This window comes from Ovis aries, chromosome 15, assembly GCF_016772045.2.
Source record: "Ovis aries strain OAR_USU_Benz2616 breed Rambouillet chromosome 15, ARS-UI_Ramb_v3.0, whole genome shotgun sequence".
In the NCBI taxonomy this organism is placed as follows: domain Eukaryota; kingdom Metazoa; phylum Chordata; class Mammalia; order Artiodactyla; family Bovidae; genus Ovis; species Ovis aries.
This window is the reverse complement of record NC_056068.1, coordinates 52,322,790-52,349,167: the sequence shown is the minus strand read 5'-3', so window position 1 is coordinate 52,349,167 and position 26,378 is coordinate 52,322,790. Positions and strand designations below refer to the sequence as shown.

The following is a 26,378-nucleotide window of genomic DNA, read 5'->3' as shown; positions in this document are numbered from 1 at the left end:
ACAGGCCTGGGACCAAGGTGAGGCAAGCGAGTCCCCAGGGGTATGGAATTTCATGGCCCTGTGAGTATCGCCTCTGTCTGATCTGCTGAGCCTGCTCCTCTGCCTCCCCGTTCTCCCTCAGTGGCCAACAAGTGGATACACGAGTACGGACAGGAATTCCGCAGACCCTGCAGCTCAAGACCTGAAGACTAAAGTGTTGGCAGAGAGGAGCTGGAGGAGGCCTTCGGCTTTCCAAAGAAGCCGGAAGTAAAAAGCTAGGGTAAGAGAGTAGAAAGGGGAGCAAGCTTCTGGAGGAGGCCCTTGTCAGCACTGTCTGTTCCTTGCAAATGGGAGACAAGGAAGTGGTCTCTAGCAGGGACATTGTTTCTCCTCAAGCCATGACTCACAGCAGAATGACCAAGACAAAGGAGGGGGCCCGAAGGCTGGAGAGAGAAGTTTCTGGAGCTCAGACTCTCTTTTGGAAACAGGGCCTATCAACAGTCTCCAGGGTTTGGTCGGTGGGGCCTTCGCCACTTGAGCCTTGACCACAGGGGCCCAGAGTGGCAGTGAGGCCCCTGCAGCCGACGCCTGACTCCCACGTGCCCTTCTGCCCACTGACTCCTGCTGAAGGCTGAGCAGGGGGTGTCTCTGTATCAGGAGTGTACCTCATGTGATGACTTTTTCATAGCAGACAGTAACTTTTTTAAAAAATATGATTTTTAAATACAGCCATTAAAATGTTTTAATAGTCATAAAAAGTGTTTACAGATCATTTTTCACAACCATGAACATTCTTATGTTCTGAAAACAGCAGAGCAGAATGTTTTATTTATGTATAATCTCATCTTGGCTCATCTCCCACCACTCCCCACTCAGTGCATTCCAGATGCATTCTATTTCTTAAAACCGACATTGGTCCCACTCTTCAGGTCTTTGCACTCACTGCTGCCACCGGGGCTGAGCCCTCCTCATCATTCCACTCTTGAATCAGTGTCGCTTCAGAGAGAACTTCTTTGACACCCATCCTTCTAGCCATTTTGTTCACATAGGCCAACTTTATTTTCTTCCTAACACTTTTCTCAAAGTTACTTTATTCATTTAATTGTGGTCAGTTGCCTGCTCTGCATGGTGAGTGCTTTAAGATCCCTCTCTGCTTTGTAAATGCCTCACTCCATTTTTCAGTATTTGTTTATTTGCCTAGCTGCTTGCACTCCTTATACCTCTTGGTATACCCCCCAGAAAAAGGTCTGTTTCAAATAAGTAGGCATTCAGCAAATATTTTTGGATAAATGAGTAAGAAGGCCTCCTTTGAGCTATGCTTTGGAGGACGGGTAGGATTCTTATAGGCAGAGTCTAATGAGGAGCAGCACTTCCCAGCAGGACTGGCATGAGCTAAGGCTGCAGTGATGAGTGACTGATATTTGAGCACTTGTGCAAAATGAACATTCTAGGCAACGTGGCTATTTCCTCAACAGGAGATGAGGGTGTGTGTTGTGCTCACAGAGAAGCCACACAAGTAAAAGGCTAGATGCTTAGAGGCTGTGCTGCCTCTGCCCCCTCCCTGTACCACACACACCAGGATTTCTGCCTCCCAGAGCTCCGTGGGCCCCGAGGAAAAGGTCCTGGTGTGCTGATATCCGGGATCCAGCACAGCCTCTGTGAGCACCTGTCACCAGTAGTTCTGCTGAGTGCATCAGGACTCTGGACGCCCTCTTACTAAATTACTGTCACATAAGTGAGCAAAAACACTTTCCCCCTCCCCTTCTGAATTCTTAGGAGCTCTGAGTTCTGAAACCTCTATAGTAAAAGACATTAACAGGAGGAACATAAAGAAGTTTATTAACATGTATATATCATGTATACATGGGAGATACCCAAGGGAAAATGAGTAATTTCCTGAGGTGGCTTAGAACTCAGAATGAAGTACTGTCTTAAGAGAGAAAGGAAAGAGGGGAAGTAAGCCGCTTAGATTTTTAGGAACAATGAATAGTCCTTAGAAAGGGCCCACAGATGGGAGATACGATAGTGATTGTCTGGGCGTGGTGTCCACTTGTGGTCTCGTCTCCTGTGCAGTTTTCCTTGGTTGGTAAAACTCTCGAGGGAATTTCAGACAACTGAGTTCCTTTTGGAGCATCTGTCTTCAGGCTGGTGAGGGGAGTTTAGAGAAAAGGGTGCAGCTGTGGGGTCCCAACAATGCTTAGTATGTAGGTAGCTATTTCTAAATAGGACTGACCATGGCTTGGTGCATAGCTTGTTTATAATTTTGCTTTTCTTTCTTGCACTGTTCTTCGGCCATTTTTCTAACAGCTTTCTCTCCAAACTGGGCTCCTGGTGTTGCAACTGTATCCTCACAAGACTTGCTCCAGGGAAGATTATTTACGTTAATGACTGTTAACATTGTCAGTAGTAACATACTAACCACGTACTCTTGGCCAGGCACTGTGCTAAGAACTGAGGTAGGTGTACTTGCCTCCTTCAAGCCTCACAATGAACAGGTACTATTATCTCCACTTTATAGATGAGGGAAACTGAGGCAGAGAATATGTAACTTGCCTGAGGTTACATAGCTATAAAGTGGCAGAGGCAGTATTCAAAATACAGGTGTCTCCCCAAAGATCTCTTTTTCAAAATTTCTTTTAAAAATTCACACAACACTGTAAAGCAACTATATTCCAATAAAAAATTTTTTATAGCAATGAAAAAAATTTTCAATTGAAGTATAGTTTCAGGTATACAGTGAAGTGATTCAGTGACATATGTGTCAGGGATTCAGATTCTTTTCCCTTATACACTGTTACAGGATATTAACTATAGCTCCCTGTGCTGCACGGTAGGTCCGTGTTGGTGATCTGTTTTATCTATAGTAGTGTGTATATGTTAGCCACAGACTCCTAATTTACCCCCCGCCCTTTTCCCCTCTGGTGACCATAAGCTTGTTTTCTATGTCTGTGAGTCTGTTTCTGGTTTGTAAATAAGTTCTTTTGTATCATTTTTTTAGGTTCCACATATAAGCAGTATCATGAGATATTTGTCTCTCTTTGTCTAGCTTACTTTACTTAGTATGATAATCTTTAAGTGCATCTATGGACTAGAAAGAAATAGAAAATATGAATTACCAATTCCTATTTACCAGTACTTAAACAAAATTCTCCAAGCCAGGCTTCAGCAATACGTGAACCGTGAACTTCCAGACGCTCAAGTTGGTTTTAGGAAAGGCAGAGGAACCAGAGGTCAAATTGCGAACATCCACTGGATCATGGAAAAAGGAAGAGAGGTCCAGAAAAACATCTATTTCTGTTTTATTGACTATGCCAAAGCCTTTGACTGTGTGGATCACAACAAACTGTGGAAAATTCTGAAAGAGATGGGAATACCAGACCATCTGACCTGCCTGTTGAGAAACCTGTAAGCAGGTCAGGAAGCAACAGTTAGAACTGGACATGGAACAGACTGGTTCCAAATAGGAAAAGGAGTATGTCAAGGCTGTATATTGTCACCTTGCTTATTTAACTTATATGCAGAGAACATCATGAGAAATGCTGGGCTGGAAGAAGCACAAGCTGGAATCAAGATTGCCGGGAGAAATATCAATCACCTCAGATATGCAGATGACACCACCCTTAAGGCAGAAAGTGAAGAGGAACTCAAAAGCCTCTGATGAAAGTGAAAAAGAGAGTGAAAAAGTTGGCTTAAAGCTCAACATTCAGAAAATGAAGATCATGGCATCTGGTCCCATCATTTCATGGGAAATAGATGGGGAAACAGTGGAAACAGTGTCAGACTTTATTTTTGGGGGCTCCAAAATCACTGCAGATGGTGACTGCAGCCATGAAATTAAAAGACGCTTACTCCTTGGAAGGAAAGTTATGACCAATCTAGATAGCGTATTCAAAAGCAGAGATGTTACTTTGCCAACAAAGGTCCGTCTAGTCAATTACGGTTTTTCCGTAATTGGTCATGTATGGATGTGAGAGTTGGACTATGAAGAAAGCTGAGCGCTGAAGAATTGATGCTTTTGAACTGTGGTGTTGGAGAAGACTCTTGAGAGTCCCTTGGACTGCAAGGAGATCCAACCAGTTCGTTCTAAAGGAAATCAGTCCTGGGTGTTCTTTGGAAGGACTGATGCTAAAGCTGAAACTCCAATACTTTGGCCACCTGATGCGAAGAGTTGACTCACTGGAAAAGACTCTGATGCTGGGAGGGATTGGGGGCAGGAGGAAAAGGGGACGACAGAGGATGAGATGGCTGGATGGCATCACCGACTCAGACATGAGTTTGGGTGAACTCTGGGAGTTGGTGATGGACAGGGAAGCCTGGCGTGTTGCAGTTCCTGGGGTCGCAAAGAGTCAATTCATGGGGTCGCAAAGAGTCAGACACGACTGAGCGACCGAACTGAAACTAATCAGTGTAAAACTCCCAACAGAACTCCCAGGTGGCACCAGTGGGAAAGAGCCCGCCTGCCAGTGCAGGAAACATTAAGAGACATGGGTTTGATCCCCAGGTCAGGAAGATCCCCTGAAGAAGAGCACAGCAACCCACTCCAGTATTGTTGCCTGGAGAATCCCATGGGGACAGAGGAGCCTGGTGGGCTACAGTCCCTAGGGTCAGACAGGACTGAAGTGACTTAGCACACATGCAGTACACACGCAGCAACGAACAAGTCCAGCACCAGATGCCTTCACAGGCAAATTCTACCAAACATTTAAAGAGTTAACACTTATCCTTCTGAAACAATTCCAAAAAAAACTGCAGAGGAAGGAACACTTCCAAGCTCATTCTATGAGGCCACCATCACTATGATACCAAAACCAGACAAAGATATCACAAAACAGAGAGAAAATTACAAGCCAGTATCACTGATGTAGATGCAGAAGTCCTCACTGAAATGCTAGCAGACTGACTCCAGTAAAAAGGATCATACAGTATGATCCAGTCGGATTTATCTCAGGGATGCAAGGATTCTTCAACATCCACACATCAGTGTGATATACCACATTAACAAATTGAATAAAAATTATATGATCATCTCAATAGACGCAGAAAAAGCTTTTGATAAAATTAAACATCCGTTTATGATAAAAACTCTCCAGAAAGTGGGCAAAGAAGGAACCTACCTCAACATAGTAAAGGCCATATATGACAAACCCACATCTAACATACTCAGTGGTGAAAAACTGAAACATTGATTATCAGGGGGGAAAAAAACCTCTCTCCTTGTATTGCTCAGTTAACTACCCAGTTAACTGTTTCCTCCATCCACCTATATGGCCAGCCAGTTGGCTAGTCTCAGGTTCCGAGGTTTCGCCTGGCTACAGGCTGGGTTTCTAGCAAACTGCTGGGAGAGGAAGCCAGCTCTAGGAATATGGGAGCCTCTTGAGTTTACATAACTTTCTGAGCCCTGGACCCAGACTGAGAATGTGTTGACTCTGGCCACTGATGGGGCAGCCAGCTGGGGCAGAAGAGTTGGCTTGAAGATTACAAACAAAACACTGTCCCTGCAGTAAAGGGTATGACTGCTGTTTGCTTTCTCAACTCCTGCTGTAGATTCTCTTCTTACTTTCCTCTTGTTAAAAGTCATGACCCTCTTAATTCCCCAGCTCCAGTTTTGATGACACAGGCCCTTGAATCCAACTTAAGGGTCCTTGGCACCTCACTGTCCAAATCTGTTTGTTTTATCCATTCCACCTCTAAAATATCGAGCCTTTCTCCTCCCCTCATCCCTGCAGCACTTACCTAGTTCAGAATACTTTTGCCTTTTACCTAGACTACCACTGCCTCTGTACTGCTATCTAGTCCAGTGCCTGCAGTCCAGTTCCACAGGTACCAGAGTGACTCTCCTTAGTGTCTGGCAACTCGCCATCTTGCCACTATAGGCCTTTATATCCTGCCTCCTCCAGCGTCTCCTGTCACAGCTTTTACTCCAGCCACACTGATCATACTCATCTACCAGCCATGTCAGACTGACCTTGGTGGGCTTGTGCATGCTGCCTGCTAGCCCTACAGTGTACTTCCCTTCTCCACCTCCACCTTGTAATGATGCTTCAAAGCTCAACTCACATGCTACCTACTTTGTGAAACTATCCCTTGCCTGTTTCCAAAGAGGTTTAGTTGTCCCCTTCCCTTTGTACAGTGTGGTCACTGTTTCGATAATGGTCTTTCTAGACTATGAGCTCATTTGAAAGGCCTCATTATTTATCTCTGTCTCCAGAGTCAACTGGAAGCTTGGCACAGAGCAACTGCTCAGGTTTGCTTAGTCAGCAAATAAATGTTTGTAATAGCAGCTTTAGAAGAGGATAACAAGAAGTCGTGCCCAACTCTCCTCAGCCCTTTGAGTCTTCTCAATCACAAGATTCTGGCCCCCAACATTAGATCTGTGTCTGCCCTATTTGCCCACCTTCTTCTTTCAGGAAGTTCTCCTTGGACATTCTTTAGTGTATGTGTCTGACAGATTGTCCTCTGGTTTGACGCAAATATGTTCCTTCTGGCTTTGTGGAAATACTTCATTCAAAGGGTCCAAGGGTCTCCTTTATTCTCTTCCTGAGTTTGGAGTGCTGATCTGTAGGCTTCACAAGGATGCTATATCCAGCACATAGTAGGTGCTCCTTAAAGAGTATATTATGTGGAAACCAACACAATACTATAAAGCAATTACCCTTCAATTTAAAAAAAAAATACATTATCTGAACATATGAATGGTCTCTTCTCTACTAGGAGATAGTGCAATGCTCAAAGATCCTGCCACCTCCTAGCCATGTCTGTGGGCAAGTCATTTTACATCTCTGAAATTCAGTTTCTTTGCCTTCAAATTGGGGAAAAACTGGATAGCTACATGGAAAAGACTGAAATTAGAACATTCTCTAACATCTTAAAATGGATTAAAGACCTAATAAAATAAACTCAGAATGGATTAAAGACCTAAATATAAGACCAGATACTGGACTTCCCTGGTGGCTCAGTGGTAAAGAATCCACCTGCCAACACAGGAGATTCAAGTTCAATCCCTGGTCTGGGAAGATTCCATATACTGTGGAGCAACTAAGCCCATGTACCACAACTACTGAGCCTGTGCTCCACAACAGGAGATGCTACTGTAATGAGAAGCCCATGCATTGCAACTCGAGAGTAGCCCCTGCTCTCCACAACTAGAAGCAATGAAGATTCAGCACAAAAATAACAAAATCATTAAGAAAAAAGACTAGATACTATAAAAATCTCTGAAGGAAAACATAGAACACTCTTTGACATATAATCACAGTGATTTGTTTTGGATCTGTTGCCTAAAGTGATGGAAATAAAAGCAAAAATAAACAAATGGGACCTAATTAAACTTAAAAGCTTTTGCACAGCAAAGTACAGTGTAAACAAAATGAAAGGAAAACCTACAGAATGGGAGAAAATATTTGCAAATGATGTGAACGACAAGGAATTAATTTCCAAAATATACAGACAACTCATATAGCTCAGTATCAAAATAACCCAATCCAAAAATGGGCAGAAAATCTAAATAGTTCTCCAAAGAGACATGTAGATGGGCCAATAGGCACATGAAAAAATGTTCACCATTACTAACTAGTCAAGAAATACAGATCAAAACTACAGTGAAGCATCACTTCACACCAGTCAGAATGGCCATCATCAAAAAGTCTACAAATAATAAATGCTGGAAAGGGTGTGAAATGCTGGAAAAGGGAGCCCTCCTACACTGCTGGTAGGAACGTAAATTGGTGCAGCTGCTATGGAAGACAGTCTGGAAGTTCCTTAAAAAACTAAAAACAGAGTTGTCATATGATCCAGCGATTCCACTCCTGAGCATGTATCTGGAGAAGATGAGAACTCTTAATTTGAAAGACACAGGCACCCCAGTGTTCACCACAGCACTATTTACTGTAGCTGAGAAATGGAAGCAACCTAAATGTCCATCAACAGATCAATGGATAAAGATTTGGTGTGTGTGTGTATATATGATATGTGTGTGTGTGTATGTATACACAATGGAATACTACTTAGCCATAAAAAGAATGAAATAATGCCATCTCCAGCAACATGAATGGACCTAGAGATTATATTGAGACAGAAAAAGACAAATATCATATGATAACACTTCTATATGGAATCTAAAAAAATGATACAAATGAATTTATTTAAAAAACAGAGACTCACAGACTTCAAAAACAAATTTATGGTTTCCAAAAGGGAAAGGTTGGGAGAGGGGTAAATTAGGAGTTTGGGATTAATGTGTACACAAAATATATACAAATAAAGTAAACAACAATGACTTATTTCATACCACAGGGAACTATATTCAATATCTTATAATAACCTGTAATGGAAAAGAATCTGAAAAAAGAACACACATATATAACTAAACCACTTTGTTCTACACCTGAAACTAACACATTGTAAATCAACTTAAAAAAATAATATACTTAAATTAAAAAAATGATAATTTATGTGAACTTTAAAAAAAAAGATAAATTGAGAATAATGCCCATACTTCACAAGGATTCAGAAGATTAAGATGTAACTAGGAGAAGGCAATGGCATCCCACTCCAGTACTCTTGCCTGGAAAATCCCATGGACGGAGGAGCCTGGTAGGCTGCAGTCCATGGGGTTGAACAGAGTCGGACAGGACTGAAGTGACTTAGCAGTAGCAGCAGCAGAGTATCTAATATAAAGTTAAGTGAATGTTTCTTACTTTCCATCCATCAAGCCTGGTCATCATCCTCTTGCCAGGTATCTGTACCAAAATGACCTCTGCCCAGGGTCACCTATATTGTCCAGGAGGCAGTGTAAAGAGGAAAAAACCCTAAGTTTAAATTCTGACACGTCTTCTGAGCTATATGAATTTGGACCTAATGCCTGCCTGTCAAATGACATCACCTACCTCATAGGGTTGTCATGAGGATTAAATAGTTGTGTGAAAAGTCAAATAGCTGCTCAACTTTGATAACTATTATGACTTAATCTGGTGAACAAAATTGGCTGTGTCCCTGAAAAACACACATTTGACCATGCTGCCCCCCTGTGGACAGAGTGCAAACAGGCCAGCAAAGAGACCTTGGTAGGCCCCTCCCTCCCCAAGAAGGGCTTGGTGGAAGCGCACAGAACACAGGGACTTTTCTTCTCTGCCAGGGAGCTCATGCTTTACTCAGATATATTTAGTGAACATCCAAACCAGAATTTCTCAGAATAATGTGCTTCTTGGAGTGTAGATCCGTACTGACTCAATAAGGACACAATCTTGAACAAGCTTCCAGATGATACTTAATGCTGCTGACCACAGGCCACTCCGAGTAAAGAAGGTCTTGGGAGTGACATGATAGGAACTATTTATTAGGTGCTTACCCTATGTCAGTTACTGAGAGAGTTAACCCATATTAACTTGTGTAGTCCTCAAGACCCTATGGGGTAAATACTGTTGACCTCTATTTTTCAGATGAGGAAACCAAAGCACAAAGAGAGGAAAGTACTTAGCTATCTGATACATCCAGCAAGGGATGGGCCTTAGGTTCTAATTTAGGCAGCCTAGCTCCAACACCTGCTAAGACTCCAGCAATGTGTAGAGAGTAGCCAGGGGAGGGGCTGCGGCAAGGAGAGGAGGAGACATAGAACACAGAGTGGATGGCAGTTGTGAATGTGAGAGAGGAAGCCATCAAGGACACTTTGGCTGCCTTGTTTAGACCAGTCGAGAGATGGGGGAACCTATCACTACTGAGCTAGGAATATGGGAGAACAAGTTTTAGGGGGAAGGTAGTTCAACTTAGGAATGGTCAATGTGAGTGGCTTTTGGTCATCTGGACAAGTAGACAGACCTAAGTGTCTAGAGTTGAGGAGGTGCTTGAACTTGTAAAGAAACTTTGGGCATTAGCAAATGCGAAACTCTGAGAGCTTGAGGTCATGTGGACAGTGCCCAGACTGTCCTGTTCTAGGCCAAAGTCAACACAGTACATAACTAGAAGAGAGAGGATGGAATCTAGTCTCCCTGGCTGCAGTGGAGGCTGGCTCTGTCCATTCTAATGGGCATTCTGATTCTGGGGAGCAGGCAGAGCATAAGATGTTGATGGGCTGCAGGCAAAAAACAGGTTTTTCTGGAGCTCTATGGTGTCTAAATCCAATGAACTGTCCCCAACCCCTAGATCAACAGAAATAAGGACAACTCCATAGAGAAAGACCAGATAAAGGTTGGGAGGTATTTATTTTCTTTAAACAAGGTCATAAATAACAAAGAAACAAAGAAGGTCCCAGACTTCGGACCCTGAAGCAGGACAGGGATAGGAAGTTGTGGGGTCAAAAGGTGGAGGGGGCTACGCATCACCTAAGACAGTCACAGAGAAGATGGGCTGCAGGAGACTGCCCCTCCCTACCCTTGGAAATGGCGTGCCTGGGCAGCAGGGAGGCTGAAGTGCTGTGATGAGGCAGCTAGAAGAGGGCAAATGTTGAGGATGCTGGACTGTACTGTTTCTATGAAGGGTGACATGGAAACCACAAACAACTAAGATAAGCTGTGGGTCTAGAAAAGGCAAGCGGGCACTCTGCATACCTCCAGGGACCAACTATGAAAATGGTTAAATCTGCTTCTTAAAAACAACTCCACGGGCCTTAGCCTGTGGCTTTGTGCATGGGCTGTAGTGAACCTGGGTTGCTTTATGGCAGGTGAGGGCTCAAGAGGCCCCTGGAGCAGCCTGGCCTCAGCCCAGGGCAGGTGCCCAGAGATGTGGGAGTGGGACGTGGGCCCTCCCCAGATGGGAGGCCATGTGCTTGGACTGGCTGAGCCTGATTTTCAGGCTAGTTTCTTGTGATGCTATCCACCACCCCTCCCTCTACCTAAGGATGAGATCCTGACCTCTCTGTGTCTTCCAAGCCTAGAAGAATAAGATGGGGATAAAAAGGTATTTGACTGGTGTTTTATCTAAAAGGGAAAAATAGAGACCATCTTGCACATGGTCCAGCCCCTGAGGCAAGGCAGGACCATGGCAAGAACAATCTCAAGCAATGGAGGTTCCTGTACCTGGGGAAACATGGGGACCCAGGTACATTACCTAATGCCAGGAACAGGGGTCAAGGGTGGCAGTTCTGATGGAGGCTTCACCCAAGGCAAGGCAGGGAGGACAGGCAAGAGCTATCCCTGAACGGGGAAGGGAGAGGAGCTGGGGAGCCTTAGACTGGGGAGATCAATGTTGATCGAAGGCCCTGGAAAATAATGCTTTGGGCAGGAATACACGAAAGGGTTTGTATATCTGGGGATGCCCGTCTACAGGGAGCCGGTGTCACATGGTCGGGCGGGATGGTGAGCAGACAGCGGCATCACAGTGGCCTCTGGTGCGATGTATTTACAACAGAGCTCAATGTTGAGGGAGGGAAGGAGAGCAGGTCACTAACAGCCAGGAAACACACTGTGAAGAGTGGAAAGAGAATGGAAAACAAATGTGACTCTCACTGGCTTACCCCGCTTACCCTGTCTCATCCAGGAAGCCCTTCCTAATGATCACCAAGGCCTTTGCAGATCTCTGCACCTCTTCTCAGCCCCATCCAGGGCTAGATACAGGGTATGCTCTCAGTGTACGGCTGATCAGACCACAGCTCCAAATGGGCCAGGGCCCCCAGACACTGCTTACTGAGAGAAACTAAGTCTTTTATTGTTGATTCCTGGGATCCATCAATGGTCAGCTGCTTGAGGGGTGGTCTGACATCAGGGAATCACTGTGGCTCACTGTACCAGGCTCCTGGCATTTTCAATGCCCACCTTGCTTTGTCATCCAAACCGCTTAGGCCCTGGCATTTCGAACTACCTTATGTAGAAACTATTTATATTTCTTCAACATTTTTTCTTCAAACTTTCTGAGGGTGGGGAACAAGTTCCCTTGGACCATCATCAGAATCAGAAAAGAGACTTTCCGACTGGCCTGACTCTTCACATGGCCTGCGGAGCTCTGTGAGGATGGGGGCTTCTGCAGCAAAGACTGGGAGTTCCTTGAGGTGGGACCAGGACCATGTGGTTTGGGTCACCATGCCCCTCTTCCTCCTCCTCCTCCACAAAGAAATCTACTGTGTCTCCCAATCCGACATAGAGTTTCCCAAGAAGAGAGGCATCCTTTTTCCTCTAGACCAGTGGTTCCCAAATGGGAATGACTCTGCCTCCCTTAAGACAATAGGTAAAATCTAGGGATGTTTTTGCTTGACACAAGTATGTGTGTTGAGAGGGTGCTACTGGTTCCTAGTATGTAAAGTCCAGGGATGTTGATCATCATGCTACAGTGCACAGAATAGCCCCACCACCACAAAGGATTACCTGCCTCAAACGTTAACAGTGCTGAGGCTGGAAACCCTGCTCCAGATCTCTACATAGCCTCAAGGTCTGCCTCACCTTCCTCGACAGCAGGGCGGGAGAAGGCATATAGAATTTTTCTAAGAGCCTGGAAATGGACAATTCCCATCCCAGCCTCCACAGGAAGGGGCATCTCAAGAAAAAGTACACATCACAAAGGGGGTAGGGGACTAGGCACTGTTTAATGTCAGTTTAGCAACAACTCACTGGACCAGAGCACACGGAAAGAACCAACCACGGCTTTGCAGAAATACACACGCTGGGCTCTGTGTTGAGGAGGAAGAAGAAAGGCATGGTGACCTAACCCAGGCAGGGGTAAGGCAGAGATATTTACAACCTTGCAAATATCTCTTTGTTGGGGTACTGCTGGGCTCTTTAAATCTTTGTACTTCCTTACCACTGGAATCCACCGATAGGCTCTGCAAACCTGTGCCGAATCAGGAAAGTGGCAACAGCTTCAGCTACCTGGAAAAGGGAGAGATATTCCAGGCTATGTTAAGGGTAGCTACGGGGTTCAGCCTTGGAGGTCCTATGGGCTTCTGTTGGAAGTTAAGGCGTTATAGTGTCATGGTCCTGCAGTTCTGGGGAGCCTGAAAGCAAAAGGACCTGGGTCCTGCAGGGATGGCTCCAGAAACGCCAAGAGGAATGATGTGAAGGCTTAGTTATCCCCGTAGAGTTACAAAGCACTTTTTTCCTACAGGAAGAGCACATATTAATTCCTAACTGCGTGTGTTTTAGGGAACAGTGTCTACCACAGTTATTTCTTCTTCCATCTGGCTTTGGGGATAATAGAGAAGTAGAGCTTACAATCTTAACCACAGTGCGTTAGTCGCTCAATCATGTCCAACTCTTTACAACCCCATGGAGGAGGCTCCTCTCTGTCCATGGGATTCTCCAAGCAAGAATACTGGAGTGGGTTGCTATTCCTTTCTCCATTTTAACCACAGGGCCCTGGGTAAAACAGCAGGGCGCCAGTAGCTCCTCAGCCCATACACAGAAGGGCAAGACCAAAAGCAGCTGCCAGGGAGAGGTCCGGGGGGCTGGTGGGACTGCATGTGTGTAGGCCCCACAGCAGCTGCTGCAAGCACCACAGGCTGACTCAGAGGCTTATGCTGTCTTCCATGAGACTCACAGTTACTCTCTCAGTTGCCCTTTTACAGGCATCCAGCACCAGACTCACCTTGTCTGGAGCATCCTCATGGACTGCGTGGCCACACTGGGGCAGGACCTGCATCTGGAACTTCCCTGGGGAAGACATAAACCAAAGCCACCTCAAGGACTAAAATGGCCCTCTCCTTACCATCTTTGCAGCCTCACAGGTCACGTTAGCAGGCCAGGACCTCCCCATCACCCCACCCCAACAGTCTGGACCCAATTAACAAGCCTGTGAGGAAGATGGTAATACCTGACATTGTAACCTTGAGCAAATCATTTCCCTTCACTTCTTCCTTCTTCACCTACTTAATATGCGTTTACTTTGGGCCAGACACATAGAAACAGTTCCTGTTTACACTATAGTCTAGTGGGAGAGCAAAATATAAAACTCAGATTTTAATGCAGCATGTAGTTCCTAGGCTAACACTAAGCACATAGAACTGGAAAAAAACAGGAATTGGGTCTTTGCAATAAAACAGGGATCCAGGAAGGCTTCCTACACAGAAAAAGTAACTTACACAAAGAAACGGAGGATGAAATGGTATTTGCTCCTAAGAAGAAAAACTTTGGCATGGTGCTCATCAGAGTTAACAATGAGGCTGGAGATGTAAGCAGGGGCCTTATCATTAAGGGATTTGTAAATTAAAGATTTTGAGATTTATTATTACAATAATAAGTTACTTAACTATGTTCCAGACAGTACTAAACACTTTTTCACACTGTCCTGTATAACACTGTAAGCTCAAACAAATGTGATCATTTTATTAAGAGTGGACAGAGATGACTGATAGAGAGAGATCTCTAAGGAGACCAAAGAATATGGAACCCATCCCCGGTCATCAAGGCCGTGAGACATCGCTTTGTAAGTTATCAGGGTGTAAATGGGAACCATGAGATTGCCCAGGGAGAGTAAGTAGAAAAGAAAGAAAGTCAAGAACAGAATCTGCTTAAGCCTGAAACCTTGGCTCTGGAGTTGGCACCTTTTTTCATATAACCCGAAGTTGCCAATGCCTAGTGACTTCACCTTCATTAAGCCTTTCATCTGCTCTAAAGCCAAGAGCTTCCATGAAATTGGTTCCACTGCCTCCATAGTCATCTGGCCAACACATCTGAACCTGAGCACATGTCACTTTCCTACTCATTACACCTCACAATCCCTGTCAGGCTGCCATCAATTTTCTCATTCTACAAATTGAGAAAATTAAAGCTGAGGCAGGTCAAGTAACCTGCCCAGGGTGAAAAAAAATTAGTAGGAAAGAAGTAGTACTCAAACACAGTTCTCCCAACCGCAGAGTCCTTGCTTTTACCACCTCATCATGTTGTCTTCTAAACAGAACTTGTATCTTTTTGTATTTGGGTTATCTTGGACCTTTCCTTTTCCTAAGAATTCTAACAATAATAAAAATACTGTCTAGTATTCAGAATATCTCCTTTCATAATATATCTGCACACAGTACTTTATAATGCCCCTTTCAAAGACACTGCATCACTTTAATTCTTACAACTCTGAGGTCTATGTGGTAATATAATTCCCATTTTTAGATAGAAAATTTCCACATGACTTTGCCCATTTCTCTGCCCTGAGGGGACCTAGGAATGTAATTTCTTCATAACTTACCTTGCATTTGGCCAATAGTCAGATCTTTATCCAATCTATCAACACCTAGAATAAAATAAGAGAATCCACAAGTAGCTTACTTGAAAAGGCTGTATGAAATAGGTTTTGCTGTTATGAAGTAAAAATTGTTACAAAGTGGTAAACAGGATGACATTCTCAATTCATGTTAATGCCAATCCTAACTTCCTGAGTATATAGTCTCATCACATGAAGCTTTCGAGGCTGATGTTCCCTAAAATCACTTTGCTTGTTTAAGCTGCTTTCTGAAAACAGGCTTTACTTTTTAAATTTCCTTTTTACTCAGAATATCCTTATACCACTCAAGGAAAAGGACTTGGGTTTGACCAGGTACAGAGTCCAGGCCAGAATTAGCTCATCCCTGGTGGATGCTCATGCTTAGTTAGTTATGGATTTGTCAAAGGAAGGAGAAAGGGCACAAATGAGTAAGCATGGTATTTCACTTTGGAAGTCGCTACCCATATGGTAAACGCTTTTAACAAAGACATAACTGAGATGACAGTATACATACACTGCCAGAGACTGAATTGTGTCCCCCCGCCCCAAAATGTATATGATGAAATCCTAATTCACAATGGGAACACATTTGGAGATATGAAGGTAATTAAGGTTAAATGAGGAAGTAATGAAGGTTAAATGTGGTCACAAAGGTAGGGCCCTCGTAAGATAAGCCTGGTGCTCTCGCGCGCTCTGCCACATAAGAACACAGTGAGAAGGTGGTTGTTTGCAAGCCAGTAAGAAAGCTCTCAGCAGAACTTGACAGGCTGGAGCCCTTATTTCAGACTTACAGCTTCCAGAACCGTTTAAGCCACCCAGTATCTTGTTATGGCATCCCAGGCTGACTAATACATAACACATGCACACTTACCAGCCAAGAGCAGCAATTTAGGAATAGGACAACTAAGAAAGAGATTGGATAAGCCTCGGAACCAGCCATCCCAGTATTTTTCTGTTTTTGCCAGTTCAATTCTCCAAGTGTATGGATGGTCTTTCTTGGTCTAGAGGAGTAAGAGCAAGTTTTGAGTCTCTGAGGGCAACCCCAGGAGGAACAGGATAAAAACTAGGGCTTTGGGAAAAGGAAAGGGAAAGGAATTAGCACATATTAAGGGCTTACCATGTCCCAGACATTTTAATATACATTTAATCCTTATAACAGCCTTGTGACATAAGTTATTGTTGGACTTGCATGTTTAGATGATTAGAAGCATACTTTTTACTTTTTATTAGTTTCAGTGAACCTAGGAAACTTTCATAAGATCACAAAGCCAGTAAACTGGTACAGCCAAGATTGAGCTTCTTATACTCAACTGGCAAAAAAACACATTATCCAAAGAATAACTACAAAAAACACTGCAGTATGGAAAAATGCTTATGACGTAACATTAAGTGAAAGAAGCAGAGTACAACATGTCATCTAAGTTAGGATTACTACTGGAAAAATATGGTATGCTTTGAGAAAGAACTAGAAGGGAAAACTGAAAATAATGTTGATAAAATATTTTTTCTTATATTTTTATATGTGACAATGATATGATGTAAACATGTATGTTAGTGTGTGAGCGTGCTCAGTCATGTCTGACTCTTTGCAACCTCATGGACTGTAGCCCACCAGGCTTCTCTGTCCATGGAATTCTCCAGGCAAGAATACTAGAGTGGGTTGCCATTTCCCTCTCCATATGTATGTTTATATAAACAGAAATTTATATATAATTTAAATAGTAATTTTAAGAAGGAAATGACCAAATATAACAAAATCTGTTAAACCTCAATATAAAGTAGATGGCACAGAGTATGTGCTCATCAAATACAAGCTGAACAAATGTGCATCATGAAAATTTTGAAATATTATAACTGAAATAAGTAACTGGAATACCACATCAACCACAATATGAAAATCTAGAAGTAAACATGAGACAGCATATATTGTGTTAAATGGTTAAGGTGTTCATGTTACCCAAAGTGATTTGTAGATTTAACACAATCACTTTCAAAATCCCAATGGCATTCTTTGCAAAAATTCATATGGAATATTAAGGGATTAATATTTATTAATTTAGGCAAAAAATTCATATGGATATTAAGGGATCCCAAACACCAAAACAATTTTAATAAAGATGAACAAAACTGGAGGACTCATACTCTATTTCAAAATATATTACAAAGTTACAATAATCAAAACAGCACAGTACTGGTATAAAGATAGACAAACAGAGCAATGGAATAAGCTCAAGAACCCAGAAATAAACCTCACATATATGGTTGAGTGATCTTTGAGAAGGATGCTGAGACCATTCAATGGGGAAATGACAGTTTTTTTCAAAAAAACAGTGCTGGGGAAACTGACTACCCACATGCAAAAGAATGAAGTTGGAGAATATATAAAAATGAACTCAAATGGATTAAAACCTAAATATAATAAGAACCTACAACTAACTATAAAATAAAGTTGTAGGTTCTTGTAAACTTTTTAATAAAGCAGTTTAAAAAAAGAGATTTATGCATAAAGAAATATCTCTTGGACAACTGAAGGTTATTCAAGAACCAAAATAATGTTTTCCCTTTTTTTCCCTGTATTTTAACCATTATATATTAGAGTCCCCTCATCCCCAATAAAAATGTATAGCTTGTTTTCTTTTACAGAACAGAATGGATGCAACTGACCTCTTATGTATGTCTCAGGGCAATTTCAAACACAACTTTTTATACTGTGCTAAAGAGAGATGCCCCTAAGAAGCTGTGCCTGGTTTTTTGTGTTGTTGTTGCTACATTTAACTGGCATTACTAATATTATCTCCATCATTTTACTCTTCCTTTATTGTGACATCACTGACATACAACATTGCTGCAGGTGTACAACACGTTGATTTGACACATGTATACACTGCAGTGATCACCACCATAGCGTGGTGATCACCTCTATCATGTCATGTAGTTATCCTTTATCTGTAGTGGGAACAATTAAGATCTGCTGCTAAGTCGCTTCGGTCATGTTCGACTCTGTGCGACCCCATAGACGGCAGCCCACCAGGCTCCCCCGTCCCTGGGATTCTCCAGGCAAGAACACTGGAGTGGGTTGCCATTTCCTTCTCCAATAATTAAGATCTAGTCACTTAGCAACTCTGAAGTTTATAATACAGTACTGTTGCCTATGATTACTACTGTGCATTAGATTTCCAGTACTCATCCACTAGCTGCAAGAAGTTGTGACTATTGGGGTTTCTCTGTGTCCTTCCTCAGGTGGAGACTGTCTAGCTAAGTTCCTCACTGATTGATGTGCCTCAGTTTGTCCTCCTAACAGAACTGCTGGAGTTCATAAAACCCCATATATTAGGGCCTATAAAAATGATAAGAAAAAAATGAGTTGGAATTAAAAACCAGAGGATCTGGATGTGTGTTAGCACTAACATTTACATGTGACCATAGGCAAGTACCTGCATCTGAGTCACAAAACTTAATATTTACAATGCAGAGCCAAAATGAGAACTAGAGAGGTTAATGTGAATCATTCAGTATAGATCCTAGCACACAAAAGAGAAAAAGTAACTGACAATTTGTAGCAGAGTTTCAAATCTACTAAACACTATTTGATTACCTTGGACAAGTCTTCATCTCTTGAGTCTCAGTTTCTACACTGTTAACGTGTGAGAAAAGATCTCTCCTCACCTCACAGACTGTGGGAGAGCAAACTGATCACGCATTATTCATAATTTTGTGAACTCCAAAAAGGTACAAAGTATTATCTTAAGGATGACAAGAAGATCCTCACTAAATTAAAAATACTGTTTTTAAAAATGTACTCTCCTTGCTGACACTACCATCTCCAAATGCAAAGGAATACGTGGTGTACACTGAGTCCATTCCCTGGCATAAGTAAGATAGTCATAATCCATCCCTGAAAGTCTGTGGCTCATACTCACTAATCATTTCTCAGAAAAAGCACCCCTTCCCACTACCATCCTCAAACCAGTTGCTCAGCAAGTTGTCACAGAACACTTACTATGCACACAGCCTTAAGCTCTATGTTGAGGGAAATTCACACATAACATCAGTTCCTCTCCTCCAAACACACAGGTTATTTTTGGGGGGAGACAATGCTTGTTATTAGAGGACAGTGAACCTGTATTATAGGAATGACTATTAGAAAACCATATATTATGAGTGTGGCTTAAGAAAATCAGTTATATGACTCAGTCACAACTTCAGAAAAGAAAGTGCTAAGTTGTGTCCTACAGACTCTCAGTGCTATACTACAGACGGACTAATATAAACTGAGGTCAGAAAGCTTCCCAAGGAGATACACCCTGAAAGATGGGTAGGATCTGATCAGTTCTGTGTAGACTGGTGGTAGGAAATGGGATTTTCTCATGAGATAAACCACAGGAACAGAAGTAGAGGTGAGAAAGGGCCTGGTGAGAGAGCAGTTCTCTCTGAGGGTAGGGTAATACTGTGAGTTTTATGTTCCAATTTGTCAGAGTTATCAAGAAGTACTTTGCCAGACGCCAGCATGAGGAGTCCCTCCCGTGGCAAAGGTCATGAGGTTAAGGGGTCCGACAGGCAAAGGTAAGTCCGGCCTTAAGGGAGCCTTGCTGGATTTTCTCGAGCATCTACCCCCAAAACCAGAGTCTGCTTGCCATACTGCATTATGCTTTTCACTTACGCTTCCGACATTAACGGGGGTTGTCCCCCCACCACCTTTTTCTGGAAAAAGTTAATTTAGAGCTTTTAGATAGTAAGTCTTCTGGGCATAGTAAGAGTGTTTCAATCCAAAAACCCCTCTGGTGGCTTTCTAGCCTGCCTATAGGATTCCTACAGCTGCACATGTGATTGTTTGCAGCACAGGAAGCTCAAAACATCCTAGGAATGTAGGGGCTTCCGAGGAGTCAAAATCATTAGAATAGGACTGTTGAGCCAACACCTGCTGCCAAATTTTCATATCTTTTATTTGTTGATATAGTTGGTATATAGAAAAAAAAAAACAAGTAACAACATAGATCTTTGAGTTAAGTACCTTCTTTGTTATAACCCACTGCACCTTTGCTCTATAGGGATGTAACTTTAGTGCTTGAGAGTGATGCAGATTAAAGAAAAACACTTCAGGGGAAATGAGATTAACATTCATTAAGGAAGAGAGCCATAACGTGTTAACGGGCCTCTTGGCCAGAAGATAATGTAAATCACCTGAGACCTTTTGTATACAAAAAGATATACAGAAATGGTGAGGACTGCTGCCCCTGCATGACTCTGTATCTTCCATTATGTAAAACTTAGGGTATATAAACACCTTTTAAAAATAAAGTTGGGGGTTTTTGCACAAGCTTGGCCTCCCCTGTGTCAACTCTCTTTCTCCCTCTCCCTCCCTCTCTTCTTCAGGCTGATCCCTTGGAACACGGAGGCTCCCCACGTCTACTTATTTGCCCGGGCTTCTAAGACCCACTCGAGAGGGAGCCCAAGGTGGGGCACCCTCCGCTATTCAAGCAGGCGCCTGTGGCCTAATGTAGACGGTGCAAGTTTCTTGTCTTGAAACTTTATTAGCTTTCCGTGTAAACCAAAGAATACCAGCCTCTTTTCTCCACTAATTTTCCTACTACAGTAGTTTTTCCTAATCTCTCTTTATATTTCTAATTAAATAATTCTTTCCTAAGACACCAACTCTGTCCCCCCTTCGAATTGCCCTGGATCCACCGGGGCTGGACCCGGGCAGTACTCTATGCTTTCAGCCAGAACCACCATCTTCCAGTAATTCGCTAAAATGACCAACACAAAGAGAAAGAGGAGGGGCAACTGCTACATGTTCTCTAGGCCTTTTAGAAAATACGGAGTTGTTCCTTCGGCCACATACACGCAAATCTACAAGAAGGGTGATACTGTAGATATCAAGGGAATGGGTATTGTTCAAAAAGGAATGCCCCACAAATGTTACCAGAGCAAAACTGGGAGTTTACAGCGTTATCCAGCATGCTGTTGGCATCACTGTAAACAAAGAAGGGCAAGATTCTTGCCAAGAGAATTAATATGCGTATGGAGCAATTAGGTACTCTAAGAGCTGACAGCTTCCTGAAATGTGTGAAGGAAATGATCAGAAAAAGAAGGAAGTCAAAGAGAAAGGGACTTGGGTTCAGCTGAAGCACCAGCCTGCTCCACCCAGAGAAGCACACTTCATGAGGACCAATGGAAAGGAGCGTGAACTTCTGGAGCCCATTCCCTATGAATTCATGGCATTTTGGGTGTAAAAATAAAGACCTGGATTGTAAAAAAAAAAAAAAAGTACTTTATATCTTATAGTCAATCTAAGTATCTATTATGATAGTATCTTTGTCCCTTAAAATATCTAATGATGGACAAAAAGAACAATGTCACCTTCCTTTCCCCACCTTACACACTATCCCATCCTTCGAAGAATACTGATTTTCACTCACCTCCATGTCATCTTCCTTTTTCCTCTTGTTTACTGACTCACTTCCTTCTTCGTCTTCTTCTTCTTCCTCTATGATTCCTTCCACTATAGACTTTGAGCCTTCTGGACTTGTAATTCCTTCACATCTAGGTATTTTTTAAAAAAAAGTGCTATCACACACCTCTCTCCTACACACAAATTAGAGAAGCTGATATTTATAGCTTTTTATAATCAAATACAAGTTAAAATTTAACAATGCTCCAGGAGAAGGGTGTGAAAAATGTGCATTTAAAAGTGTACGAAAGTAGAACAGGGCTATAGAAGGTCATGGCCAACATTTCACTATACTCCAAGGGCTGGTTTCTGGTTCTTGAACCGATGCATGTTTTGTTACTCAGTCGTGTCCAGCTCTTTGTGACCCCAAGGACTGTGACCTGCCAATCCATGATCCACAGTCCATGGTCTACAGGGTTCTCCAAGCAACAACACTGGAGTGCGTTGCCATTTCCTTCTCCAGGGAATCTTCGCCACCCAGCGACTGAACGCAGGTCTCCTGCATTGCAGGCAGATGCTTTACCGTCTGAGCTACTACTGACCCACAGAAGGTAGTAACCATTTCTGAGGCCTGGTGACAAGAGTTTTATTGGCATTATCTTATATAATCCTCATAGCAATCCCTTAAAATAGCTCTGAAGAGTTAAAAAATTGTCCAGGATCATTTAGCTCATGAGTGGATGAGGCTAGTGCTTTTCTACTGTACCCTGTTTATAGTACAACAAGGCTGAAACAGATTGGTAAAAGGCCCCCACTTTTAATTAGCTGACAGAAACTGGCAATTACAATAACCAGGGCCAGATAAACCTTAGAGATTAGTGCATCTGATCCAACCAATTATTGTTGTTTTGCATCTAAAAATAATATCTCTTTATTTTATATAATTAGGTAGAAAAATTATTACAGGAACAGCTGGTACCATAATTTCTTTTAAAGAGAACTCGTTGAACAAAAATACATTGGCAGATGCTAAAAGTAAAACTTCAAGAGCCTAGGTAGCAGCTAGGGCCAAGGTCTGTTGTTCATGATCATTTCTCATTTTGCCCTTGAAAAAGGAGAGAGAAGGGAGACGAGGAGAGAGAACAGCAAGATAAAGAGAAACTGGGACTAATTGAAGGGTCAGTCAAACTTCAGTTGTAGATTTTTTAAGAATGATAACTTCTGTCTTCTCTACCAAACCTTCAGTGATGTGTATGTTGACAAGTGTTTTGTTAAGTGGGGGTTTTCTTAGGAACTTGAGGTGTCAAGTTTCACAATTAGGTCAAAGTATTAATGAAACAATATGTGCTTTGGGCTTCCACAGCAGTAATTTGGGAGGTTCAGGGGAATTATACCTAGATCAAGAAGGGCAGGGAGGTACCAGTGGGCATCTAAGTGACAAAACACAGATTCTTACATATATAGTTTTACATATTTAGAGAAACCATCACTTGAAGTAAAAATGTAAAGATAACTGAACTACCTGAATACAAACCATGTAACTCTTCACTGCTTAAACAAATCAGATCTCAAAATATTCAAACGTTGAAAAATGAGCATTCTCACAACTTATTTAAAGTCTCTGCATTGTGCCTGCCAGATATTACTACTGAAACTGCTCTTTTGGATATAAAATCCATTATGTAGGCCTTAAAGTCAAATACATAGGAGTTTGAGTTCTAAGAATATGAGTTCTATCATTCATTAGCTATGTGATCCTGGGAAAGTCACTTTACCTTTCTGAACTTCCATTTCCTCCCATATAAAACAGTCACCTTGAAGAGGTATTGTAAGGATTAAATGAGGTAGTGCAAATGAACGAATGAATGAAATGAATGAATGAATCCAGGTAGTTATCATCAATGGCTGCTAATATTAAAAAAAAAAAAAGACAACCAGACATTATGTGCTTCCTGATAGCAGTACACAAGATCACCTATTGCTGTTGCTGTTTAGTTGCTTAGTTTTATCTGACTCTATTGTGACCCCATGGACTGTAGCCCACCAGGCTCCTCTGTCCATGGTATTTCCCAGGCAAGAATACTGGAGCGGGTTGCCATTTCCTTCTCCAGGGGATGTTCCCAACCCAGGGATTGAACCCAAGCCTCTGGTATACATCTCCTGCATTGCAGGCGGATTCTTTGTGAACAAATAAAAAATCAAAATAACAACACACAAACCTGAATTTGATCAAACCTCTGACCTAACAATTTCCAGAAAATACAAGGAATAAAGGAACATGTTAAATTACACCTTGAGGAATCAATCAGCAAATCCAGATTGTGGGAGCTTCTACAGAGCAAACAACCAGGTTTCCTCAACAAATAAATTGCCGGGGGGAAAAAAGAAGAGAGACAGAAGGGTAGCCTATAGATTAAGATACTTATGAGATTTATTAATCAACTGCTATGTATAAATTCCTATTATAGTTCTGGTTTGAACTAAAAAAAAATTAAGACAATCAGATAAGTAGATACTGAAGACATTTGATGATATTAAGGAATTGTTAATTATTTTAGGTGTGATATTGTTCTTATGACTGTGCTTAAAGTGTCCTTACCTTTTAGAGCATACTAAAATTTTACAAAGGAAATTATATGTGAAATTTTTTTCAAAATATTTTGTCCTTAGGGGAAATAAAAAGGGGCACAGATGAAACATGAGTTCATAACTGTTGAAGATGGGTAATGGGTACATTGGGCTCATTCTATTTGTGTATGTTTGAGAATTTTCCATTATACAAGGTTTTAAAATTACACAGTGTATATAAAATGCCTTGCACAATGCCTGGCAAAGAGCAGGCATTTAATAATGCCATTATCATTTTCATCCACTCTTGTACTCCCTGTCTATCCTGGTGGGCAACCTTTTCCCAATTCACCTGAAGTTTATTTTGTGACTACACAGCAATACCCAGGACTCATGTAACCCTGTCTAGGAGGATCAACTGGGCTAAATAATCTTTTGAAGTCAAGTGTTAGTTGCTCAGTCATGCCCAACTCTTTGTGATCCCATGGCCTATAGCCCACCCAGCTCTTCTCTGTCCATGGAATTCTCCAGGCAAGAATACTAGAGTGGGTTGTCATTTCCTTCTCCAGGGGATCTCCCCAACCCAGGGATCAAACCCAGGTCTCCCACATTGCAGTCAGATTCTTTACCATCTGAGGCACCAGGGAAGTTAAATAATAAATAATCTTAGCTCACCCTTAAAATCTGACTTTCACTCAGGCTGTGCCAAAGCTTTTTATAACGTGATTTCCTCACAACCAGGTTTGGCTTAGGAGACTGTTACCAGAATGAAACCATGGCTGCCAGCACCAGAGTGAACGCTTAATGTCCTTTCTCTGGTATTCTTCATCTTTCAACACCTATAGTTGTGCTAATAAGGTAATCCATTATTATACAGAACAGGGGTCCCCAGCCTCCAGGATCTAATGCCTGATGATCTGAGGTGGAGCTGATATAATAATAATAGAAATAAAGTACACAATAAGTGTAATGTGCTTGAATAATTCCCAAACCATACCCCCTCGTCCCCCAGTCCATGGAAAAATTGTCTTCCATGAAACCAGTCCTTGGTGCCAAAAAGGTTGGAGACCACTGATATAGAAGACATTATTTGGCTTTGGGATTTCTGAAAAAAAAAAGAAAAAGAAGAGAAAATCTATACAACTGGCCAAACTGAGTTCTCTTATAAAAATAATCTAAAATAATGAAGGCATTCACCAACATGGTAGAATAGATGTATGACCAAAAAAGCAACCTATAATTCCTCATTATGTTTCAGCCTCTGACCAGTCCAAGGGGTTAAAAATAAAACCTACTGTTTGACTTGGCCAACCATTGAGACACGGGCAGACTCCAGATTTCGAATCTGGCCACTCTTCACACTAGAAAAGTGAGACAGGAGAGAGAAGGTTATTCATCTTTATCTTATCATATCAGCAGGGTCAAATCAACAATTTTGCGATTCTGTGGGAGCTACTAAAACGGTGTAGTTATCCATGTAACTTACTATGGAGATTACCACTACTTCCCATTTCGTTATTATGGTGATAAGCCAAGCAGTAAAAATTAAGGCCCTGAAATCACTTAAGTCCTGGCAATACTTACCAAGAGGTAGATACCATATCCCATGCCTGAGCTCAAGAAGCACATAATTTAGTGGGGAGAAAGAAATGAAACAAATAATTTTAATAGAATAAGGTTCAAATGAACCTCATTTATTCTGAATGAAGTCAGAGAAAACTTCCCAAAGTTTTGCCTAAACTGAGGACTAAGGATAAGTGGAAGATAAGAGAGGGTGGTCAGAGCAAAACAGGCAGAAGGCACACTGTGAACGAAGGTACTGTGATGTGAAAAAATCAGCAGGACGATGATCTTAGAGGGAAGAGAGCAAGGAGGAACAGAGGAGAGTAACAGGAGAGTGTGACAGAACAGGACAGGCAGGGTTAGCCCCTGGAGGGTCTTACATGCCATGATATAGAGGCTTAGGAGCTCAAACTCTATAAATAGAATTGTCTTCCTGGAGTTGGCTAAGGGCCAAGAAAATGACTGCCTGTCCCAGGGGACCTGAAAACACTGCCTGAAGCAAGCCATAAGAACACATTTCTTTAAATCTCATTTTTAGCTTAAAAAAAAAAATCACATAAAATTTTATACTGTAACCCCCTTTAGATAATGACTTTGTTTCTTTTTTAATGATAAAAAGAAGCAATCAGAATTACTATTTCATTTTTCTACCACCAACTAAATCTACAAATCCACCCGTATTATAATCATATACTCTACCTTGAAGAGTACGAATATATGAAGTTATCTCTGTTCCTATTCAAGCCCAACGCTGGGCACTGGT

At 42.1% G+C, this 26,378-nt stretch overlaps 2 protein-coding genes across 8 annotated transcripts in view; one reads left to right on the top strand and one right to left on the bottom strand.

Moving 5' to 3' along the window:
- Positions 1-14,880, top strand: part of P4HA3 (prolyl 4-hydroxylase subunit alpha 3) — a 77,887-nt gene extending 63,007 nt beyond the window's left edge. For 4 of the 6 annotated variants that reach the window (XM_060400016.1, XM_027979531.2, XM_027979532.3 and 1 more), the window contains one exon: positions 122-737. In XM_060400016.1, coding sequence (XP_060255999.1) covers positions 122-192 — 71 coding nt within the window. In that variant the 3' untranslated portion in view covers positions 193-737. Of the gene's footprint in view, positions 1-121; positions 738-13,465 lie in introns of those variants that run through there. The other 2 variants (XM_042232757.2, XM_060400017.1) reach the window with 1 other exon arrangement.
- PPME1 (protein phosphatase methylesterase 1) overlaps positions 10,157-26,378 on the bottom strand; it is a 51,047-nt gene continuing 34,825 nt past the window's right edge. The window contains exons 8-14 of one of the 2 annotated variants that reach the window (XM_012096032.5): positions 25,348-25,413; positions 21,513-21,636; positions 15,965-16,094; positions 15,079-15,123; positions 13,486-13,550; positions 12,703-12,770; positions 10,157-12,571 (exon numbers count right to left, since the gene is read on the bottom strand). In XM_012096032.5, coding sequence (XP_011951422.2) covers position 12,571; positions 12,703-12,770; positions 13,486-13,550; positions 15,079-15,123; positions 15,965-16,094; positions 21,513-21,636; positions 25,348-25,413 — 499 coding nt within the window. In that variant the 3' untranslated portion in view covers positions 10,157-12,570. The remainder of the gene's footprint in view (positions 12,572-12,702; positions 12,771-13,485; positions 13,551-15,078; positions 15,124-15,964; positions 16,095-21,512; positions 21,637-25,347; positions 25,414-26,378) is intronic. The other variant, XM_004016317.5, reaches the window with a different exon arrangement.